We start from the raw sequence: 18,328 nt of genomic DNA, 5'->3' as shown, positions 1-18,328 counted from the left end.
TTTAAAAAATTAAATACTTTATATTAGGGGTGAACATGTCATTTTACACATCAATTTTCACTCTTTTCAATCTCTATTAAATCAAATGAAAGGAGAGAGTTTTCACCTCATTATTTATCTTCTCTTTCTCTTCTCTTTCTATCATACCAAACAACCTGCAAAATATACTATATTTTTTTTTTCGAAAGGAAAACTGATTATATAGATAAGAAAACAGGCTTGAGACCAACCCTCTCAAGTAGGCAAGATAAACCAAACAGATGAGTAAAACATATTAAAGGAAGACTAAAACAAATATAGAATCACGAAAACAGCAGCAGGGTCAAGAGGAGCAATGGCAAGCCAAAACCAGATTTAGCACTGTTGAAATAAAACACTAAGAGGGGTCTCTCGTTCCACTCCAGATTTTGCAAGAGCATCCGCAACTGGATTGGCTTCTCTAAAAATATGAGCAACTTCCAACACATCGAGTTCTATCCTCAAATTATCAATCAAGTTCAGTTTGTTGCCCAGCTTCCAAGGTCTATTAGACTTATTGTTAACCCATCCTACAGCTAGGATAGAATCGCTTTCAATGAGGAGATGATTGAGACAGTGTGATTTGCAGAATTGGAGACCTTTCAAAATTGCCAGTACCTCAGCCTCATAGGCCCAGAGCATGCCCACAGCCTCAGAAAAAATTCCCACAAATTCCTTACTGTGATTACGGACCACCCCGCCAATACCACTAGGACCAGGGGAACCCCTCGAGGAGCCGTCAACATTAACTTTTAAAACACCAGCAATTGGGGGAAGCCACTCAACTTTTCGTGCAATATCCCTGGGAGTATGAATTCTGATTTCCTCAAAGTATTGGGAGAAATCATATGGTGAATAAGGGCATTCTTTCCACCAACCATGTACCCAAGAATAGATCCTAGAAATATGCATGTCCCAAACAGAATCAAAATATACTATATTTCTCACCTTTTTCTCTTTACCTATTTTCTCTCTTTCTTTCTTTTCTCTTTCTCTCATAAATCAAACAAAGCTAGTTCCAATTGAAGTGTACTCTTTTTTTTTATAGACAAATGTTAGTTGTTAGTAATGTTAGTAAATTAATCCCTCTTCAGAGTTCGAACCTTGAACCCTTCGCCCTTCATCCCACCCAACCCTTATGTCTCCTAACTCTTACCACTTAAGTTAACCCTTGGGGACAATTAAAGTGTACTCTTTGTGGTGGAGCATGATAATTTTCTTCGTCAATGTAGGCAATGATGAGAACTATATATTATTGTTGGTGTAGACATTGAAAGCGAAAGATGTGTCCATTACAATTATGGTGGAGATTGTTGAGTTTGATTGTAATATAATAGAATAAGTTTTTTTTTGCCACATCACCCATTATGATAAATGAAGAGGGAGGTAAAAACAATTATTAGAAAATGTCACTGCCTAAGATGTTGAGGTAAGAGGGTGGTGAAAGTTATAAAATTGGAGAAGTTCTTCAACCATAAAATTGAAGCAAACAAAAATTCTTAAAGTAATAATTATTATGACTATATAAATACATAACATGAAAAAGAATAGCTATGAGTTGGAGTTGAACAAAACAAATGGTGTAGCTTAGATGTCACCCTAACGCGTTGTTCATTCACTTCATTGACTACAAAATACAAATAGAGTATAACATGCTATGATAGGAACATTTATTTCTTGCAGTTGAATGAGACGATTAATGGGAGCCAAATGAATTTGAATAGCAAAAATAATGATATGTTTATTGAGAGTGAGTGAGTTTCATCCAATGGTAATCATCATCTTAACGAATTCTTCATAGTTAACTTGACCATCACCATCCAAATCTGCTTCTTGAATCATCTGATCCACCTCCTCATCAGTTAGTTTTTCACCAAGATTTATCATTACGTGTCTCAACTGCATAGCACAGAAAGAATTTAATTATATTTGTACGAATCATGTGCATATATATTAATTAATAGAGTAGAACTGATTAACTGAAAATCTTATGTCAAACCCCAAGCCATTTTTTATATCAAACAGCTGTTATCCATTGGTTGCGGAGAAGTACAAAGTACTGTCCTAGATGGTGTACATGTGAAATTAATGTACTAATTTTTTCAGATACACATATGTGTATGTTTCTTAAGTTAAAACCAACCCATTTGTGATCTCGTGCATCATAAGGTATTACGAGAAGTCATGACGAATAATAGAAGGGAAGGAGTAAACAATAAATAATCAAAATTAAATTTTAAAATATAGAAAAACTTAATGATTCACAATTTTGAAATTAGGAATTGAAATATGGAAGAAGCAGCCAATAACTGCATGCGTGTGTATGAATTGTCAAATAATTCTATGTAAATACGGAATAAAATTACCTTAATTTAAATGATTTAATAATAGTTTAATATGTGAATTAGAAAATTTCAGCTCATAACACATGTTAAAATATTATTTGCTCACCAAAGAGTTGAGCGACATTTTTCGGGTGATTTAAACAACCCAACAAAAAATCAAGGAAAAAGTGAATAAGTAAGGGGCGCAATTGAAGAAGGAAATTAATTTGTTAAAAATAAAATAACCGGGACTCTGTTACTTAGTCTACAAGTTAAATGAACCATTAGAAAGTGTGAGCTCCCCCTTTGTCAAAATTGTTAGAAAGGGTGAATATTATAATGGCTTAATTGCAACTTTGGTTCCCGACGTTTACCAATGCCACGATTTTGGTCCCCTACCTAATTTAATTACATGGATGGTCCTCGACGTTGTAGGCCGTGTGCAACGTTAGTCCTACCGTTTATTTCTTAATGGAGGAGGCTTACGTGGACGTCCAGTTGGAGAGAGAAAGGAGGTATGAGGAGAGAGGGAAGCACGTGAGTATCACGTGACCCTTATCTGAACCCATTATACCCAAACCTCTGACCTCCCTGGAACGAAGAAGGTAACGCGATTTAGATCCCTAGGGTTTCAGATTTGGGTATAATGGGTTCATATAAGGTTCACGTGATACTCACGTGCTCCCCTCTCTCCTCAGATCTCCTTTTTCTCTCCAACTAGACGTCCACGTAAGCCTCCTCCATTAAGAAATAAACGGTAGGACTAACGTTGCACGCAGCCTACAACGTCGGGGACCATCTATGTAATTAAATTAGGTGGGGAACCAAAATCGTGGCATTGGTAAACGTCGGAGACCAAAGTTGTAATTAAGCCTATTATAATTGACATTGCCATGAAAAAATGAAACTTACATCAGAACCTGAACAGAGGAACAAAATTTACATACCTCACTAGCAGAAATATAGCCATTTTGATCTTTGTCAAAAACCTTGAAAGCCTCTTTCAGGTCATCCTCTGCATCAGTTTCCTGATTGAGAGAAAATACAGAAATTAATTAGAGGGACATTGGTAAACATGCATATTCATGCTTCGGAACTTAATTTCAGAAATAAAAAGTAGAATAATTAAAGAACACAATTTAATTACCTTCATTTTCTTGGCCATTAAGTTCAAAAACTCAACGAACTCTATGGTTCCATTGCCATCTGCATCGACCTCGTTTATCATATCTTGGAGCTCTTCTTCTGTTGGGTTCTGATCCAATGAACGGATAACTGTGGCTAATTCTTCCACAGTAATGCACCCTATCAAGTATCAAAGATTCATTAGCATATACATATGTTATAAAACCGCATTATAAGTAGTATATTTAGAAATTCTTCTACAATAAATTCTAAAATTATCATCAATTATGGGGAAAAAAACTTATATAAATAACTTTTGGTATCAGAATTGATACTGAAGAAAAAATAAGTTCGACCAAATTTCGAAACATGACGTGCATTTTATTTCACAATCTCAGAAGGACTGTAATTGAAAATAAAAGAAAAACATAGACACTGGAAAAAGGAGAAAGCTTTGCTCACCATCTCCATCTTTGTCAAACAAACCAAAGGCTTCTTTGATTTCAACAATCTGTTCTTGACTCAGAACATCTGCCATAGTATGCTTGTTTTGTTTTTCAAACCAAACTCAACCAATACACGGTTTGAACTTTGAACCGAGAAAGAGAGAGAGAGAGAGAGATGTGTTGTTGAGTATAGCTCAATCTTAGCTGGGCTATATGTAGAAGTTCAATGTGGAAAGTGTAGCAAGATATATTATTTCTTTTTGAATTGTAATATTAATATAAGGGTCAAACCACGCTTATGACTGTGTTTTGATATGATGGTTGTGGCTTTATTAAGGAAAAGAATCTGATTGCAAAATATGCAATGCAACCCCTTGAATTTGATCTCTATCCAAATAGAATAGAGTGAATTAAAGTGGGGTATGAAGATTTAAATGGTGTTGTTGTTTGTATAATATTTTCACATACTTATTTGGTTTGAATAATATAATTAGACAGCTGGAAGGGTTTGATATTTAGGGGACCAAAGGCATTAATTGGTATGGTGTGGACTTTGTGGAGAGTCCTCTGTTTTCACCATCTACTTTCTAATTTCAACACCACCCAAAGACCACGCTGGTTTAATTTGCTTCCACCAGAAAAGACCCAGAAGAAGAGAGGATTAGAATTTAGAAAACAAAAAAATGCACCTTTCTTTCTTTAAACTCTCATAAAGTATTGTAGTACTAGTAGTATTTAAGTTTGGAATTCATAGTTCACTGTCAACGCGCTTTGTGAAGGGAAAAAAATAACACGTCTTGTGTTAATTGCCACGTGCGTGCGTGTGGAGAATATATTCTCAATGGAAGGAGTCAAGTCAATACTCTAGAAGTACAGTGCATGCCTTGATTTTCTTTGCTTCATGTAGGATTAGGATTTCTCATCTTATCATGGAGAATAACACAATTATAATGGTATTATTATGGCCAATTATCAGCATTTCTCATGATAGTCACTTTAATTCCCTTAGTCAAATCTAAGGCAATATGAGACTGCATCAATGAAATCTTCTCTTTAGGTATTAGAACAGAGTATGTTCCATCATATCTCAGCATATTATGACAATACTTGTTCAGACTTGGGCCTCCAATGTCCAATCCATAAACACTTGGGCATCATTGCACACAGCCCATGTACTCTATTGATGACGGATCAACTCAACCCAAACAAAGGATCAGGGTTAACCTGGTCCAAGTCCACGACCCGAACAACACTCCACAACATCCTCAAGGGATATTTCCATAGAAGGATTCATATCTCAAGATGTTTCTAACAGAAGAGCCTAGAACCTGGGATGTAGCAGGGCAGCAAATATTCAATTCACCAGCCAGGACAAACCATCTCCACTGTCTAGTGATTATATACTTGTTTTTCTTTTATTTTTGTTTTCAATCTCTTCTGCCATCTAGTTTTAGGGGTGAGCCTTTCCCTCCTTCAAGCTAGGGAGGAAAAAGAAAGTAAGGAAGAGCATGCTAGACAGTAAGTAATACAGTAAGGTCAATCGAAACAATTAATCGAATGAGAGAATGACAATGACAACAATCCTATGAGAAATCCTCTTTTAAGTTGAAGCTTTTGAAAATGTCAGGAAGTCAAATAGGAAATTTAATTGAGCAACTCCACAAGCCAAACAAAATTGACCCTGGAGTGCAGAGATAGAAGCATATTTGCATTTAAAACTAAAAACAAAAAATAGAAATAGAAAATAAACAAATTCTGATATTTTCGCTTTTTAATTTTTTCTTTCACTTCTAATTTCTATTTTCACTCATCGCACATTCATATTAACCATCCTACTAGAAACCAAAGTTCCAACTCTACAGATCTTTAGCACCCAAACAACCTTAAACACTTCAGATAAAGGCTTAGAGCCACAGAGAAAAAAAGAACACACAAAATTCTACCCAAAAAAAATAAAAATGAAAGAAGTATATATGTATATGCTGCTCTTGTGCTGACAAGAAGGAACAACACACTATTCATTCCTTACACTTCCACAAGAGCTTGATATGATCATCCTACTAGTTAGCCTAATACTATATCCAGGTTACATTACAATGACATATGAATATTAAATATGGGATTGGTGGGGTTGAAGGTGATTAAAGACCTCCATATTTCATATGATTTCGGCAAATTAGGAGTCCTGTATTTCAGATGGTTTTGGAACCTCCCTGAGCTGGACTGAGTTTTCATAGCAGTGGAAGAAACCAAAATGAGGGAATCTCTCATACCATGTATCCTGCCCTTCATGTGTGTCCCAGTGCTCCCCACTACTGCTCTTCCCGTACTTGTGAACCCATCCAGAACCATTGTGTTGCTCACCCCAAGTTCGGTTCCAGCGCTCTCCATGCTTACCTTCCCACCAGGTCTCCCCCTGCTTGATGCCATGGCCATTTAGATCAAAATTTTCATCCCATTTATCACCCCATTTCTCCCATCCACCATCCTGTGAGCGCTCTGCCCATTTGTCAGTGTATTTTGTGCTGCCCCCATATCCGTCATATGTTTCACCCCACCTGGCAGAGGCACAGAACACTTAAACCAGGAGGGATAAAAATATAACATAAAGATTAAAAAGTATACCAAGCTGTCACTTCTTATTATTTAGAATATTCAGATAAATTAGGTTCATTCACTCCTCACAATTTCTTTCCGAGAAAGCCATTTGCATTCATCACAATCTTAAGGAAGGTTTTGAAGCAAAATGGAGGTAAGAAATGGGAATTCTCAAAATGACATGCATGTATACAAGCAAAGAATAAAATAAATATAGAGTACAACAAGATATAATGGTTGAATCCAACAAGCTAAACTCAAAATGACATACATGGTGGTAAGTCACACTGAGCAGAACTGAATACAAGCAAAGAATAAAGGTTTCTCATATCACAGCCTTTCACCGATATATCACATGAGAGAATTATACTTCAAAAATAAACAAAACACATAAAGCAATAGAGCATCATATTTGGATAATGCATGTATAATTTGATAAAATGCTCTGATGACATCATACCTTGAAGAGTAGCTATTATTACTTTATTTCCTTGTTTTCATATAAATATAGTGCAGACTAGAATATATTTGGTTTGATAGCATGAGTAAGTAACATGAATTGAGTTTCATATAATTTAGTCTGTTTCATAAAGTTACAGCTTATATCCTGTTTGTTTTGTAAATTTTTTCCAATACAATCCAGCATTAGAGGTGACAAAATCTTGAGCTCTGTTTACTAAATGCTTTTGAAATTTCTGCAAAGTCCTGTTTGTTTACAATCAAAGAAATCTTAAACAAAAGTAAGCTTTGAATGATCATTAAACATTTAAAAGAATGAGGGCTGTGAAAAGAGGGTTAAAACTAAGTTCTAATCCATTTCTAAACTGTTCTTACCTTTCATGCCAAACATGAGCGTGCCCAGCTTCAAGGGGTGTGTTTGGGTCAATACTGCACCACTTGTGCGCCCATTTCTCTGCTTGACCAGAGGCATTGTAGCGCTCCCACCATTTTTCCTGCCACTCATTACCTTGACCGTTACTTCCCCACTTGTCTGCAGTTTTCTCCATATGCATTAGACCATTTTCCTGCCAGCGAAAATCATACTCAGAGCAATTTTATTAAAATACTAGTTTTTGTCCAAGATATCATAGGTCAGATTGACAAGTGATGAGTCAACAGGTACAGCTAATGCATTTGCAGTTGGCAAGGAACACTTTGAATTAAAACCAATTATAAAGAGCTTATAAAACAGGCGCCCAATTTCAAACCAGAATAAATGTGCTAATGAGGGCATGACATAAGACATGATTTAGCAAGAAAGGCGTTTAATAAATGCATATTAGAATGTATGAAAGATTGCTTACCTGATGCATGGATTCTCTCCAAAATTCATGGCAAACGTTTAAAAGACATGATTTCGTAAGAAAGGTATGTTAATACATGCAAATTAGAATGTATGAAATACTGCTTACCTCATGCATGGATTCTCTCCAAAATTCATGCCAAACGTTTCCACTTGCATCACGTCCAGATTTCTCAGAACCAAGTTCTTTATAGCCAACTTCATCAGAAGCCTCCCAGAACTTCTCTTGCCACTCAACAGCTTTATCAGCACTAACACCTCTGGTCATTGTCCATCTGCAAATCACCCCATCAGGTCTTTGCTCAATTCCTGATTCTTTCCACCATCTCAATCCATCTGGACTCACTCCAATAGGTGAAGATTTGTCAGCCTCACTAAGGGCACGAACTGCATCTGCCGCATGGCCAGAAGACAATGCACCGCGACTCTGCTCCTCTTCTAAGGAAGGCGACTCAAGGTTTGAAGCTGCAGCTTCCAGCTCTAATGATGACTGAAAGGGTGGAAGAGTATGAGGACTATCTTTGCTCTGAGAAAGTAAACTCTCAAATGGAATGGAGAGAGATTGGGGCGACCTTTCCCTCTCCGCAACCGGATTGGGTAAGGTCGAATGAACAGAAGACTTGGTATCTAACTTCAATCCACTGGAACCATCTGAAGGAACATCACCATCAAGTGGCGGCGGTGTCCAGGACCAAAAATCCGGGCCTGGGATAGCATTTCTCGGAGGTTCCGACGACTCTGGCACTAAAACACTCCCACTCTGCGTTCCTGAACCTGATTCTACCCAAAATGAACAGAAAGCAAAACATGAATACAACAACAATTAACATCTTCCTTCCACGCACACTTTCCATTTTTTTTCTTATATCTAATAACATTTTTAGAAATACTTGTTCAATTCATTCCAAAGCCAAAATTAATTATTGGAAGAAGCTTGATCGAGTAGCTTCTGAGTACTTGAATTGATTCTGAGAAAATATCAGTTGATCCAAACATGCTATAAATTATGAAATTAAATTTATGAGCAAACTAAGCTAATTAATTACTGTCCATAAAAATGTTGAATTTACTAACCGAAAACCCTAGAATGATGAGTTGTAGCAATGAGGTACCATGTTGATACTGGGTGGAAGCGGTGGCACTGGTATTAGATTCGTTGAGAATGGCCTTGGCGGCGGAGATGGCGGCAGCGGCACGATCAATGACCTGCATCCTCTGAATCCTGTCGCGCTCTTGGGTGGAAACATGGAGAAGCTTGTGGAACTCGTCGGTTTTCTTCTCCAAATCGTGGCTATGATCAACATTCTCCACAGGTGCAGAAGCGGCGATTTTGTTGAATTGAGAGGTCTTTCTGTCTCTGTCCACCGCCTTCTTCCACATATCAAGGTACGACGAGGAGGAGCTCGCCGTCACTCTCACAGTCACAGTGACCCATTGTCCTCTGTTTCTCGGTTGTTGTCGACGGAGAAGGTGCGGCGATCGGGATGGTGCAACGGCGGCGCAGATTCCGAGATTCATGGAGAGGAGAGGATTGCAGAACAACCAAGTGAAGTTGATCGGAGTGTGAGCAGTGGGAATGGTGAAAATGGCGCTTTTTGTGGTGCGAAATGGTGTGTGGACTCACTGTGGAGTGAAACAGATCAATGGCAAGATTGTGAATAAGGGTCACGAGGGAGGGTTGTTTAGTAATGTTTCTTCTTGAAAAGAGACCGGAACTTTTCTAGAGTTTGCTTTGCTTTGTTTATTAATGGTTAGTTGTTAGTCCTTGACTAACCGACCAGATTCTTCATTTCTTCCTCATCACATCTACAAAAGAGAATCAAATTGTCTAATACAAAGTACAATAGCTGAAAATTTGAGAGAAATACAAGTATCCAAAATTCCCAAATGAAAATTACTTTGTGCCGATCATCCTGTTTCTTAAATGTATGTCATTTTAGTGCATTTGAACCTTGGATCTGAGCATTACTTCAATCCATTTTTCTGGGGCTGAAACAAATTTATGTAAACTTTCCAAAATTACTTCAATCCATTTTTCTCAATTCTTCTTATTAATGAGCTGCATAGTGGAAAAAGGGGAAAAAAAACCAATTAAATAAGAATATTGTTGTCAAAAATATAATTAATACACCATAAAGTTTCGTTCTTATAAAAATGATCAATGTGCATATTTAATTTTTTTAAAACAGTGTCATTCAACGAATAAACAAGAAGGCACAGATTTCATTACATCATCCATAACAGAAGACTCAAACGCAGGGGGAATTTCCTCAATCCAAACCGAATTGCGAAACTCCCCTGACCGCCTAGCCAGGTGATCAGCTACCTTCCAAAAGTAACATCAAAGAAGCAGAGGCGGATCCAGACATTATATATTGGTGTGGCTAAATATAAAAGAAATTTTAGGCTAAAATACAAAGTAGAAATTATATTAGGTAGCAAGCAAGAAGTAGCTATAATCTCACATGAAAAGCACAAAAGTTTATTCAACCATGAAAAGTTAAGACTAATTTGTGCAGTAAAAAGGACAAATTTTGCTTTTTTGGGAGAAAACACTACAATGCTGCTGATTTAACATTCCAAAATTTGTGGGCACGAATCAACAATCAAAACAGAAAAACTCATCAGCAAAAACAAACGGAGGTAGCTCCAAACCCAACATGACATGATTTCATCAAAGAACTCAGATCTGCTAAGTTCACAAGCAAAAATTCTCACCGAAAAAGTAGATCCAACTCAACGCGTGCAACAAGTTCATAAACCAAAAAAATTCTTTGAAAATTGAAAATTAAAAAAAATAGAAATAGGAAAAGATCATCCAATATGAATTCTGTGTAGTGTAGTAAGGTGAATTACGAAGTTTATTTACCTAAGAGACAATGAATCAATTGAATTTCCTCTTGAATTGTGGTTGATTGGTGCGGTGATCAGGGTTATCCATGCGATTAGAAATTTAGGAAGGTGAAGATTGGTAGGTTTTCAATTTTTGCGGAAAAATGTTTTAAAAGTTGATGAATGCCGAAAGCAGCAATGGAAGAAAGAAAGAAAGAAAAACCGCGTTCTAATTTGATGTTAAACGTGAATTTTGGTTTTTTACTTATTAAGATATGGCGGCGCTTCAACCGTTGCCATACATTAACACAAAACTTTTAGCAGCGGATGCCAAACCGCCGCTATATACGATATTTAAAAAAAAAAAACTCAAAATCCGGTGTGGCTAAAGCCACACATAGCCTACACATGGGTCCGCCCATGCAAAGAAGTCAAAACATTAGACCAAGTCTCTACATTTTCATATTCTTATATTCTCATATTCTTATCTTTTCTTAAAAGAATCATAGGCTTGAAGTTTTTTGGCACAGTATAAAATAATTCTCTTTCGATTTACTTTTATCGCAATAGATCCAAAATTTGTGCCCTAACAAACAAGTTGTAGATAAACAAACAAGCACCTCCCTTCCAGTCAGCATCTGACATATTTCACCCGCCAAAATGTACAGAATTCGAGTAAAAATTGAGAAGTAATTTTCAATGGGAGTCTTGGGAAGAGATTATAGACATTTAGATTAATAGTTCCAAAACTAGCAACAATTAATCATGGTGATAATTATACTCTAAGTACTCAGTATACAATGGAGAGCCATCCTCTGCTAGGTGAAGTAGGGCAAAACAGTCATCACAAAAGTAACAAGGGTTTTCTGATGTCCATCTGTCATCAACTGTGACCTTTGTAGCTCTGAATATCTTGCAAACCCTACATTTCTGAAAACGCATTTTTAGTTGAAAAGTGACTCTTGGATAAACAGCCCGATTGTTCACATCATCAGGATGCATTAACCTCATATCTCGTACCACTAAGGTATGGCTGCATTCACCCTGCAGGTATAGACAGAGAACATACCACATTAAACATTCCAAGTTCTGACAACTAGGAGTGCATCACACACTCAAATTTTATACATACGAAGAAGAAAAAACAATAATCTATCTCGATCCTTTTAATCTTATACATCAATCATTGATGGTTTCATGCTTTTGTAATTGAATCATTAGCTCCTCTACCAATGTAAATAGTGCAGAGAAATAGGTTCTGGGTTTAGAAATTCTTCCGCTGTTAACCCAATACCAGGGCTTATATTCAATTATTTCCTTGTATCACCTTAATTCATCTTTGCATAGTCACTAAAGATACTCACTTAAGGAAACCTACATCTAGCATTGGCCATGGAGGCCAAATCAAACTATTATAAGTTTTCTCTTTAAATTTGAAAGGCATTCTACTGTTGTAAAAATTAGACAATCTCGCCCAACTTCCCCTTGAAACATGGGCGGACCCATGTGTAGGCTATGTGTGGCTTTAGCCAAACCGGATTTTGAGTTTTTTTTTTTTTTTAAATATCGTATATAGCGGCGGTTTGGCATCCGCTGCTAAAAGTTTTGTGTTAATGTATGGCAACGGTTGAAGCGCTGCCATATCTTAATAAGTAAAAAACCAAAATTCACGTTTAACATCAAATAGAACGCGGTTTTTCTTTCTTTCTTTCTTCCATTGCTGCTTTCGGCATTCATCAACTTTTAAAACATTTTTCCGCAAAAATTGAAAACCTACCAATCTTCACCTTCCTAAATTTCTAATCGCATGGATAACCCTGATCACCGCACCAATCAACCACAATTCAAGAGGAAATTCAATTGATTCATTGTCTCTTAGGTAAATAAACTTCGTAATTCACCTTACTACGCTACACAGAATTCATATTGGATGATCTTTTCCTATTTCTATTTTTTTTAATTTTCAATTTTCAAAGAATTTTTTTGGTTTATGAACTTGTTGCACGCGTTGAGTTGGATCTACTTTTTCGGTGAGAATTTTTGCTTGTGAACTCAGCGGATCTGAGTTCTTTGATGGAACCATGTTGGGTTTGGAGCTACCTCCGTTTGTTTTTGCTGATGGGTTTTTCTGTTTTGATTGTTGATTCGTGCCCACAAATTTTGGAATGTTAAATCAGCAGCATTGTAATGTTTTCTCCCAAAAAAGCAAAATTTGTCCTTTTTACTGCACAAATTAGTCTTAACTTTTCATGGTTGAATAAACTTTTGTGCTTTTCATGTGAGATTATAGCTACTTCTTGCTTGCTACCTAATATAATTTCTACTTTATATTTTAGCCTAAAATTTCTTTTATATTTAGCCACAACAATATATAATGTCTGGATCCGCCCCTGCCTTGAAAGAAAAATTAAACAAAAAATAGAAAATATAAAGAAGGTAACAACCAAACCATAAATAATAGATATGAAAAAATAAGTACCTGATGACAATACAGGTATCCAGCACCAAGTCGAAAGCTTAAGTCACAAAAACGTATCTTGTGCATCTCAATGGAACTGAAATGAGGCATGCGTGGTGCAGATACTGTGCCCATGATTGCTTTTTGTTTCTGCTTTAGTTCCCCAGTTATAATATATTCCCATTTCTTTTGCGCCTCCTCCTTGGAGTTTTGGACCCAATCTAGTATAGGTCTAGTTAAATCAATAGCAGATGGATCCCTCAAATCAGTGTAAAATACATCCTACAAGAAGAAAGAAGAAGCATTTTGTCAGATTTGATGAAGGAATAATCACCTCAATACAGGAGCAAGCAATAATGCATACCTCGATGAGAAAAAAACCAGAAGGATCATGCTGCCCTGCTTTTTGCATCACCTGGTCCATTGAGCAAAAGATCTTGTCCCTCGAAGCAGTTAAGGTCTGCCTTCCAAGAACTAACAACTCTTGGGTCTACCCAAAAAAAAAGGGGGGGAAAAGAAAAAAAGAAATGAGAGGTCCCACTTGTAAATCGCATATTTGATGGTAGTTATACAAGATACATTATAGAAACTAGATATTGAAATATATTCTCATTAGCATCAGCGCAGCATTGAATACCTTGAGACCCTTTCGAACATTATGGTAAATCTCCACAGATAGAACAACTTCTGGGTATTGCACAGGTGTGTGTTCCTGAAGGCCCCCAGAGTTGACCTGCTAAACATTACATAAGAATAATGATTTCGAATATAGACATGAAAGAGAGAGGAAATGCATACAATTTCAATTCTGGTAGGAAAATATCTATAACAGAGAGTGGTGAGAGAATCCTGAAAGTCCCATTACCAACTTTGCACAAAACCAACTAATGGTAGTAGACTAGTAGTCAACCACATGAAAGTTCATATGGATACAAAAAGAAGAAACAATTGTGCATTCCCAATAGAAGGAGCCCTTAAGTAACTCCTGAATAATTTTAAATGTCAATTTCTTCACTTCAAAAGAATTTTCAAATAAATGTTCAATCAAACTAAGAAAGTGATGTAGACAAGCAATGCAGAAAGCCAAATTCAGAAGGCATACATAAAAAGGCTACAACTGTAATAATTGCTTGAACTTATCGAAAAGTAGGATAAATCATTGAAGTGCTTCAAATAGAATCATACGATTTTTTATGCAGCAATAATCAGATAACAAGTTCAGGAAACCTTTCTGGAAGAACTTATAGACCTTAGAGCCATCATCCTTTCAGTACCTAATGATTTGCACGCAGATTCATTGGTCCTACAAACAGGACTAAACCAAAGACAATACACCTAAATCAGATCATATATATAAAATAGAATAATCACAAAAATATTTATAATACCAACTTAAATGAATGAAGTCTAGCTGCCGCCATGTCTTCTTCCTGCTTTTGTTTGATTGTCACAATTTGCTCCACCTTGTCCATACAATCACTCTGGAAATTTATCAAATATAAGAGAAATGTTACCACCAAAAAAACTACAAGGATGGTATCCAGAAAATTTGGCTACACATTTAATGCTAAACATGATTTCATAACTGAATGGTCTAAACAGGTTAAGGCACACATTCATCTCAAAGTCTTTTGTGACACAGCTTCTAACTGTTCACACCATCAAACTAATCTAGCGTAATAGCCAACTCGATCATGTGACAGAAATCAGAATGATTTATTTTGTACTTGAACAATATAGTTTTCTTCATAAACCTAGATAAACTGTTAAACTCATATTTTAGAAAGGTCAATTTTCAAGTTGGAAGACATGTAATAAACCTTCATGTCTGAGGTATTAATTGACAAGAGGAAGATATTGAATGTATGCATTAAATATTTATAGGGAAACATAAATGTTTATAGACAGTTGCATTACGTCAAGAATGGAGTTATTTGTTCCCCTTTTCTTTTTCCTGGAGTTCTTCACATGACACCTGCTACCAAATCAAAACAGAATTCCTTTCGTTAATTTGTTCAAAGCAAAGGGAAGTTGAGATAGAATAAGAGAGTGATAGGGATGCACTAACTTCATCATTGTTCGCCCCCAGTAAATGCATTAACAATGATGAATTAAAAACAAGCCTAGTGCAACTATAAAATTCTCTAACTTTTAATAAAAGTTCATCTGTACATATAATCACAACCACATCTGAAAAGTTTCTAGGAGAGAATAGAAACAAAATAAGTGAAGCAGGCAGCTAAATAAAATTGACACGATATGTTCATTTTTTGCGACATACTTTTCATATTGTTATGAGCAATATGGCTTGACTGACTCATAGTTGAGACAGCTATAGAACCTTGCATTGAAAAAACTCAGATAACAGGGGGGTAAGGGCAATTCAATTTCCGAGTAAATAATCTAAGGAAAATAAAACCAACAAAAAAAAAGGTAACTGACCCTGTATTGGGCTGATTCAAAAGTGGTGGATGATTTTCGTTGTTCTCCCTACCCTGTAATAACAAGTTGATTTAAGTTAAGAAAAAAAGAGTAAAAATCAAAGAACTACCCAAAAAAAAATAAAAGAAGAAGATCATACCTCAAATACTTCTTTCAAAGCCATATCCATTAACTCATTCTCTGAAAATACTTTAAGGTCGTCAACACTGTAGAGGCATCAATTAGTGACTTGTGAAAGAGAAAGATATAATAATATATATGAAGAAGCTATGAAGAATGAAGAGTAGTAGAGAGGAAGAAAGAACGCATACGAGATATCATGATGAGAGAGTTGAGATGAATCTTCACATAATTCGGCCTCCAGATTCTGCACATAAATTATAGATGAAAGGTGGATAAACAGGGGGAGGGGGGGGAGAAAGAGAGAGAGGGAGAGAGAGAGAGATGCATACCTGAAGTTCAGAGAGAAAAGAACCCTCAAAACGAGGAACCGTAGTCGAGGGGCCAACCATATTGGAAACATAAATGGGACCTCCCCTTGGAATTAGTACTGAAAGATCGCATTCTGCCGTGTCTGGAAAAGAAGAATCTATTGGCTCCATTCCCTGTCAACATAACTGAAGAAATCAGCAAATATATTGTTATTTTTGCAACATGGGATAGCAGTAGCAGTGTTTTCAACTCTTAAACTTGAACATGCAGTAGCAGGCAGTATTGCCAATCTTGACAAGCGGTGCACAGGGGACAACCTCATAAATGCTATAGCGGTCCATGGCGGAAAGCCAAAATACCGCCATATAATTATGGCGGATGCCATGGCGGTCTTAAAAAAAAATTATAAATATATATATCTATAATATATATACAATTATACATACACACATTAAAAAACCTGCATAATGCAATTATCCAATACAACAAATAAAAATTCTGCTAACTAATAACAACTTATATCATCAAATATAGGCTCAATATCATAGATATAATAGCAAATATCATAACAAAGGTTCAATAGATATTAGAAACTAGATAGATATTAAGTCTCATACTCTCATTGACAAATTCAAGACTTCATATTTTAATTGACATGAAAAATAAAGTGTAAAGAGTAGAATTTAATCTAAATAGCTAATCATCCAATCCCAATGTAGTGTAGTCAAGTTGAGTGCCAATGCCAGTTGCCATTGCAAAACATAGGAACACCCACCAGCACTAAAAAGGGGAAAGAAAACAGAGATTTAGGCAAACAGTAACAGAGAAGAAAGGAGAAGGAACAGAAGATTGTAAGTTGTAACAGAGGAGAAAAATCAACAGTAAGTCAGTAACAACAGAGGAGAAGAAGAAACAAGCCTTTGGGAGATGAGAGAGAGAGAGGGAAACTAAGAAACAGAGGTGAGAGGACGCAGAAACAGAGTGGAAAAACGAATAATTGCAGAGAAAAATTACCTGAGAGCTTGGGGGAGCAGAGACGCGGTGGCCGGAGACCGGAGTGGTCGTCGGTGGTCGCGCAGCAGCAGCGGCCGGGAATGGGAAGGAGATTGGGTGAAATTAGGGGAATTTGGGGTTTTAGAAGCTGAAATATGGACACTGTATTTTTTTTTTTAACAGTGACACTCTAGTGTTTTAGTACACTGAAAATGGCTTTTTAACATAATTAAAATCAACAATCAAATTTATATACGTAGTATACAAAATAACTTTCATTGAAATGTGCCTTGATTTAGATTTAAAAATGAATAAATAAAAATAGTGAAATAATAATTTATTTTTAACTTAATATATAAATATTAAATCATTGCTAGCTTGAATTATGAATTTTATTGAAATGATGATGTCAAATTTGTATTTTTTTTAAAGTAAACTGTAAATCCATTAAGAGCCATTTGGCAACTGAGTTATTACATCAGATAAAACTAAAGGAAAAGCGGCTACTGGAACCTCCTCCACCCACACTAAATTAGCATAGGTTTCAGCGTTCCTAGCCAAAAAATCCGCAACAGCATTACCTGTGGGTCTAACAAAAGAAAAGTTGACATCATCAAAACCATAAAGTAATAAACGACAGTCATGAATAATGGTGCTCAAATATGATCGCCCGGCCTCCCTTGCTTTCCAAGCCTTGAAGAGCTGCAAACAGTCAGTTTCCAAACAAATGCGACGAAAGCCAAGATCAATTGCCAGCTGCATCGTCCACCTCAAGCTCATGGCCTCCGCCAAGAGAGGGGAGATAGTAAAGATCGGAAAGGAACACGCCGCGGCCATGACCTCACCGTCACAATTCCTAGCCACCATGCCCAAGCCACAAGGTCCACTCTCGTGAAATGATGCATTGAAATTACATTTAATGAGACCTGGGTGGGGCTTTTTCCATTTCGAAGGCAACGATACCCTTGGCTGACTCATCTGATCACGAACACGGGTCTCCTCCATCAAGCTACCGACGCGATGAAGAACAATAGCCATTGCGAGCACCCGCTGCTGAAAACAGAGATGGTTCCTCGCCTCCCAGACTGCATAAATGGTGGATTGAACGGTTGCTAACACCTCGTCATCCCGAAGCTCCATTACCGCCAACCAGAAATCACGAAAGGAGCTGAACGATGCCGTGCGGACTGATACCATACTTGCTGAGCTACAGGGCATTGCAAGAACAGCTCCTCGGTTTCCTTCTCCGCTGCCCAAAAACTACAACCTGGCGTCAAATTTGAATTATTAAACGCCATGTTTGGTTTGTCCATAAAAAACTAGTTTGATTTAGAAAATTGGTTCATAAAATGGTTTC

General features: G+C 36.7%; 4 protein-coding genes across 8 annotated transcripts; all 4 read right to left on the bottom strand.

Annotated features, from left to right (window-relative positions):
- Positions 1 to 1,589: 1,589 nt before the first annotated feature.
- Positions 1,590 to 4,157, bottom strand: LOC130722220 (calmodulin-like protein 11). Its single transcript, XM_057572890.1, has 4 exons — positions 3,930 to 4,157; positions 3,490 to 3,647; positions 3,290 to 3,370; positions 1,590 to 1,917 (listed from the first exon to the last, which is right to left on the bottom strand). The coding sequence occupies exons 1-4, from the start codon at positions 4,003 to 4,005 to the stop codon at positions 1,780 to 1,782; spliced, it is 453 nt and encodes a 150-aa protein (XP_057428873.1). The 5' UTR covers positions 4,006 to 4,157; the 3' UTR covers positions 1,590 to 1,779.
- Positions 4,158 to 5,866: 1,709 nt separating this feature from the next.
- LOC130722219 (protein LIKE EARLY STARVATION, chloroplastic) lies at positions 5,867 to 9,483 on the bottom strand. Of its 2 annotated transcripts, none has more exons than XM_057572889.1 (4): positions 8,927 to 9,483; positions 7,924 to 8,588; positions 7,346 to 7,536; positions 5,867 to 6,471 (listed from the first exon to the last, which is right to left on the bottom strand). In XM_057572889.1, the coding sequence occupies exons 1-4, from the start codon at positions 9,330 to 9,332 to the stop codon at positions 6,090 to 6,092; spliced, it is 1,644 nt and encodes a 547-aa protein (XP_057428872.1). In that variant the 5' UTR covers positions 9,333 to 9,483; the 3' UTR covers positions 5,867 to 6,089. The 2 variants fall into 2 exon arrangements, with proteins under 2 accessions (XP_057428872.1, XP_057428871.1); XM_057572888.1 differs by having other exon boundaries at positions 7,924 to 8,594; positions 8,927 to 9,481.
- A 1,871-nt stretch (positions 9,484 to 11,354) lies between these two features.
- LOC130726732 (snRNA-activating protein complex subunit-like) lies at positions 11,355 to 17,147 on the bottom strand. 4 transcript variants are annotated; one of them, XM_057578030.1, is made up of 12 exons: positions 16,993 to 17,147; positions 15,999 to 16,758; positions 15,858 to 15,913; positions 15,686 to 15,752; positions 15,547 to 15,599; positions 15,022 to 15,082; positions 14,497 to 14,585; positions 14,332 to 14,419; positions 13,742 to 13,840; positions 13,469 to 13,594; positions 13,126 to 13,386; positions 11,355 to 11,690 (listed from the first exon to the last, which is right to left on the bottom strand). In XM_057578030.1, exons 2-12 carry the CDS (start codon positions 16,146 to 16,148, stop codon positions 11,406 to 11,408), a joined length of 1,335 nt encoding a protein of 444 aa, XP_057434013.1. In that variant the 5' UTR covers positions 16,149 to 16,758; positions 16,993 to 17,147; the 3' UTR covers positions 11,355 to 11,405. The 4 variants fall into 4 exon arrangements, with proteins under 4 accessions (XP_057434013.1, XP_057434016.1, XP_057434014.1 ...); XM_057578033.1 differs by having other exon boundaries at positions 13,742 to 13,837; XM_057578031.1 differs by having other exon boundaries at positions 15,999 to 16,151.
- Positions 17,148 to 17,418: 271 nt separating this feature from the next.
- On the bottom strand, positions 17,419 to 18,111 carry LOC130722787 (uncharacterized). Its single transcript, XM_057573627.1, has one exon. It carries the CDS (start codon positions 18,109 to 18,111, stop codon positions 17,419 to 17,421), a length of 693 nt encoding a protein of 230 aa, XP_057429610.1.
- Between the last annotated feature and the right edge of the window lie 217 nt (positions 18,112 to 18,328).

This window comes from Lotus japonicus, chromosome 6 (genome assembly GCF_012489685.1).
Source record: "Lotus japonicus ecotype B-129 chromosome 6, LjGifu_v1.2".
Lineage (NCBI taxonomy): Eukaryota > Viridiplantae > Streptophyta > Magnoliopsida > Fabales > Fabaceae > Lotus > Lotus japonicus.
The sequence above is the reverse complement of the archived record's forward strand: the minus strand, read 5'-3'. Positions and strand labels throughout refer to the sequence as shown.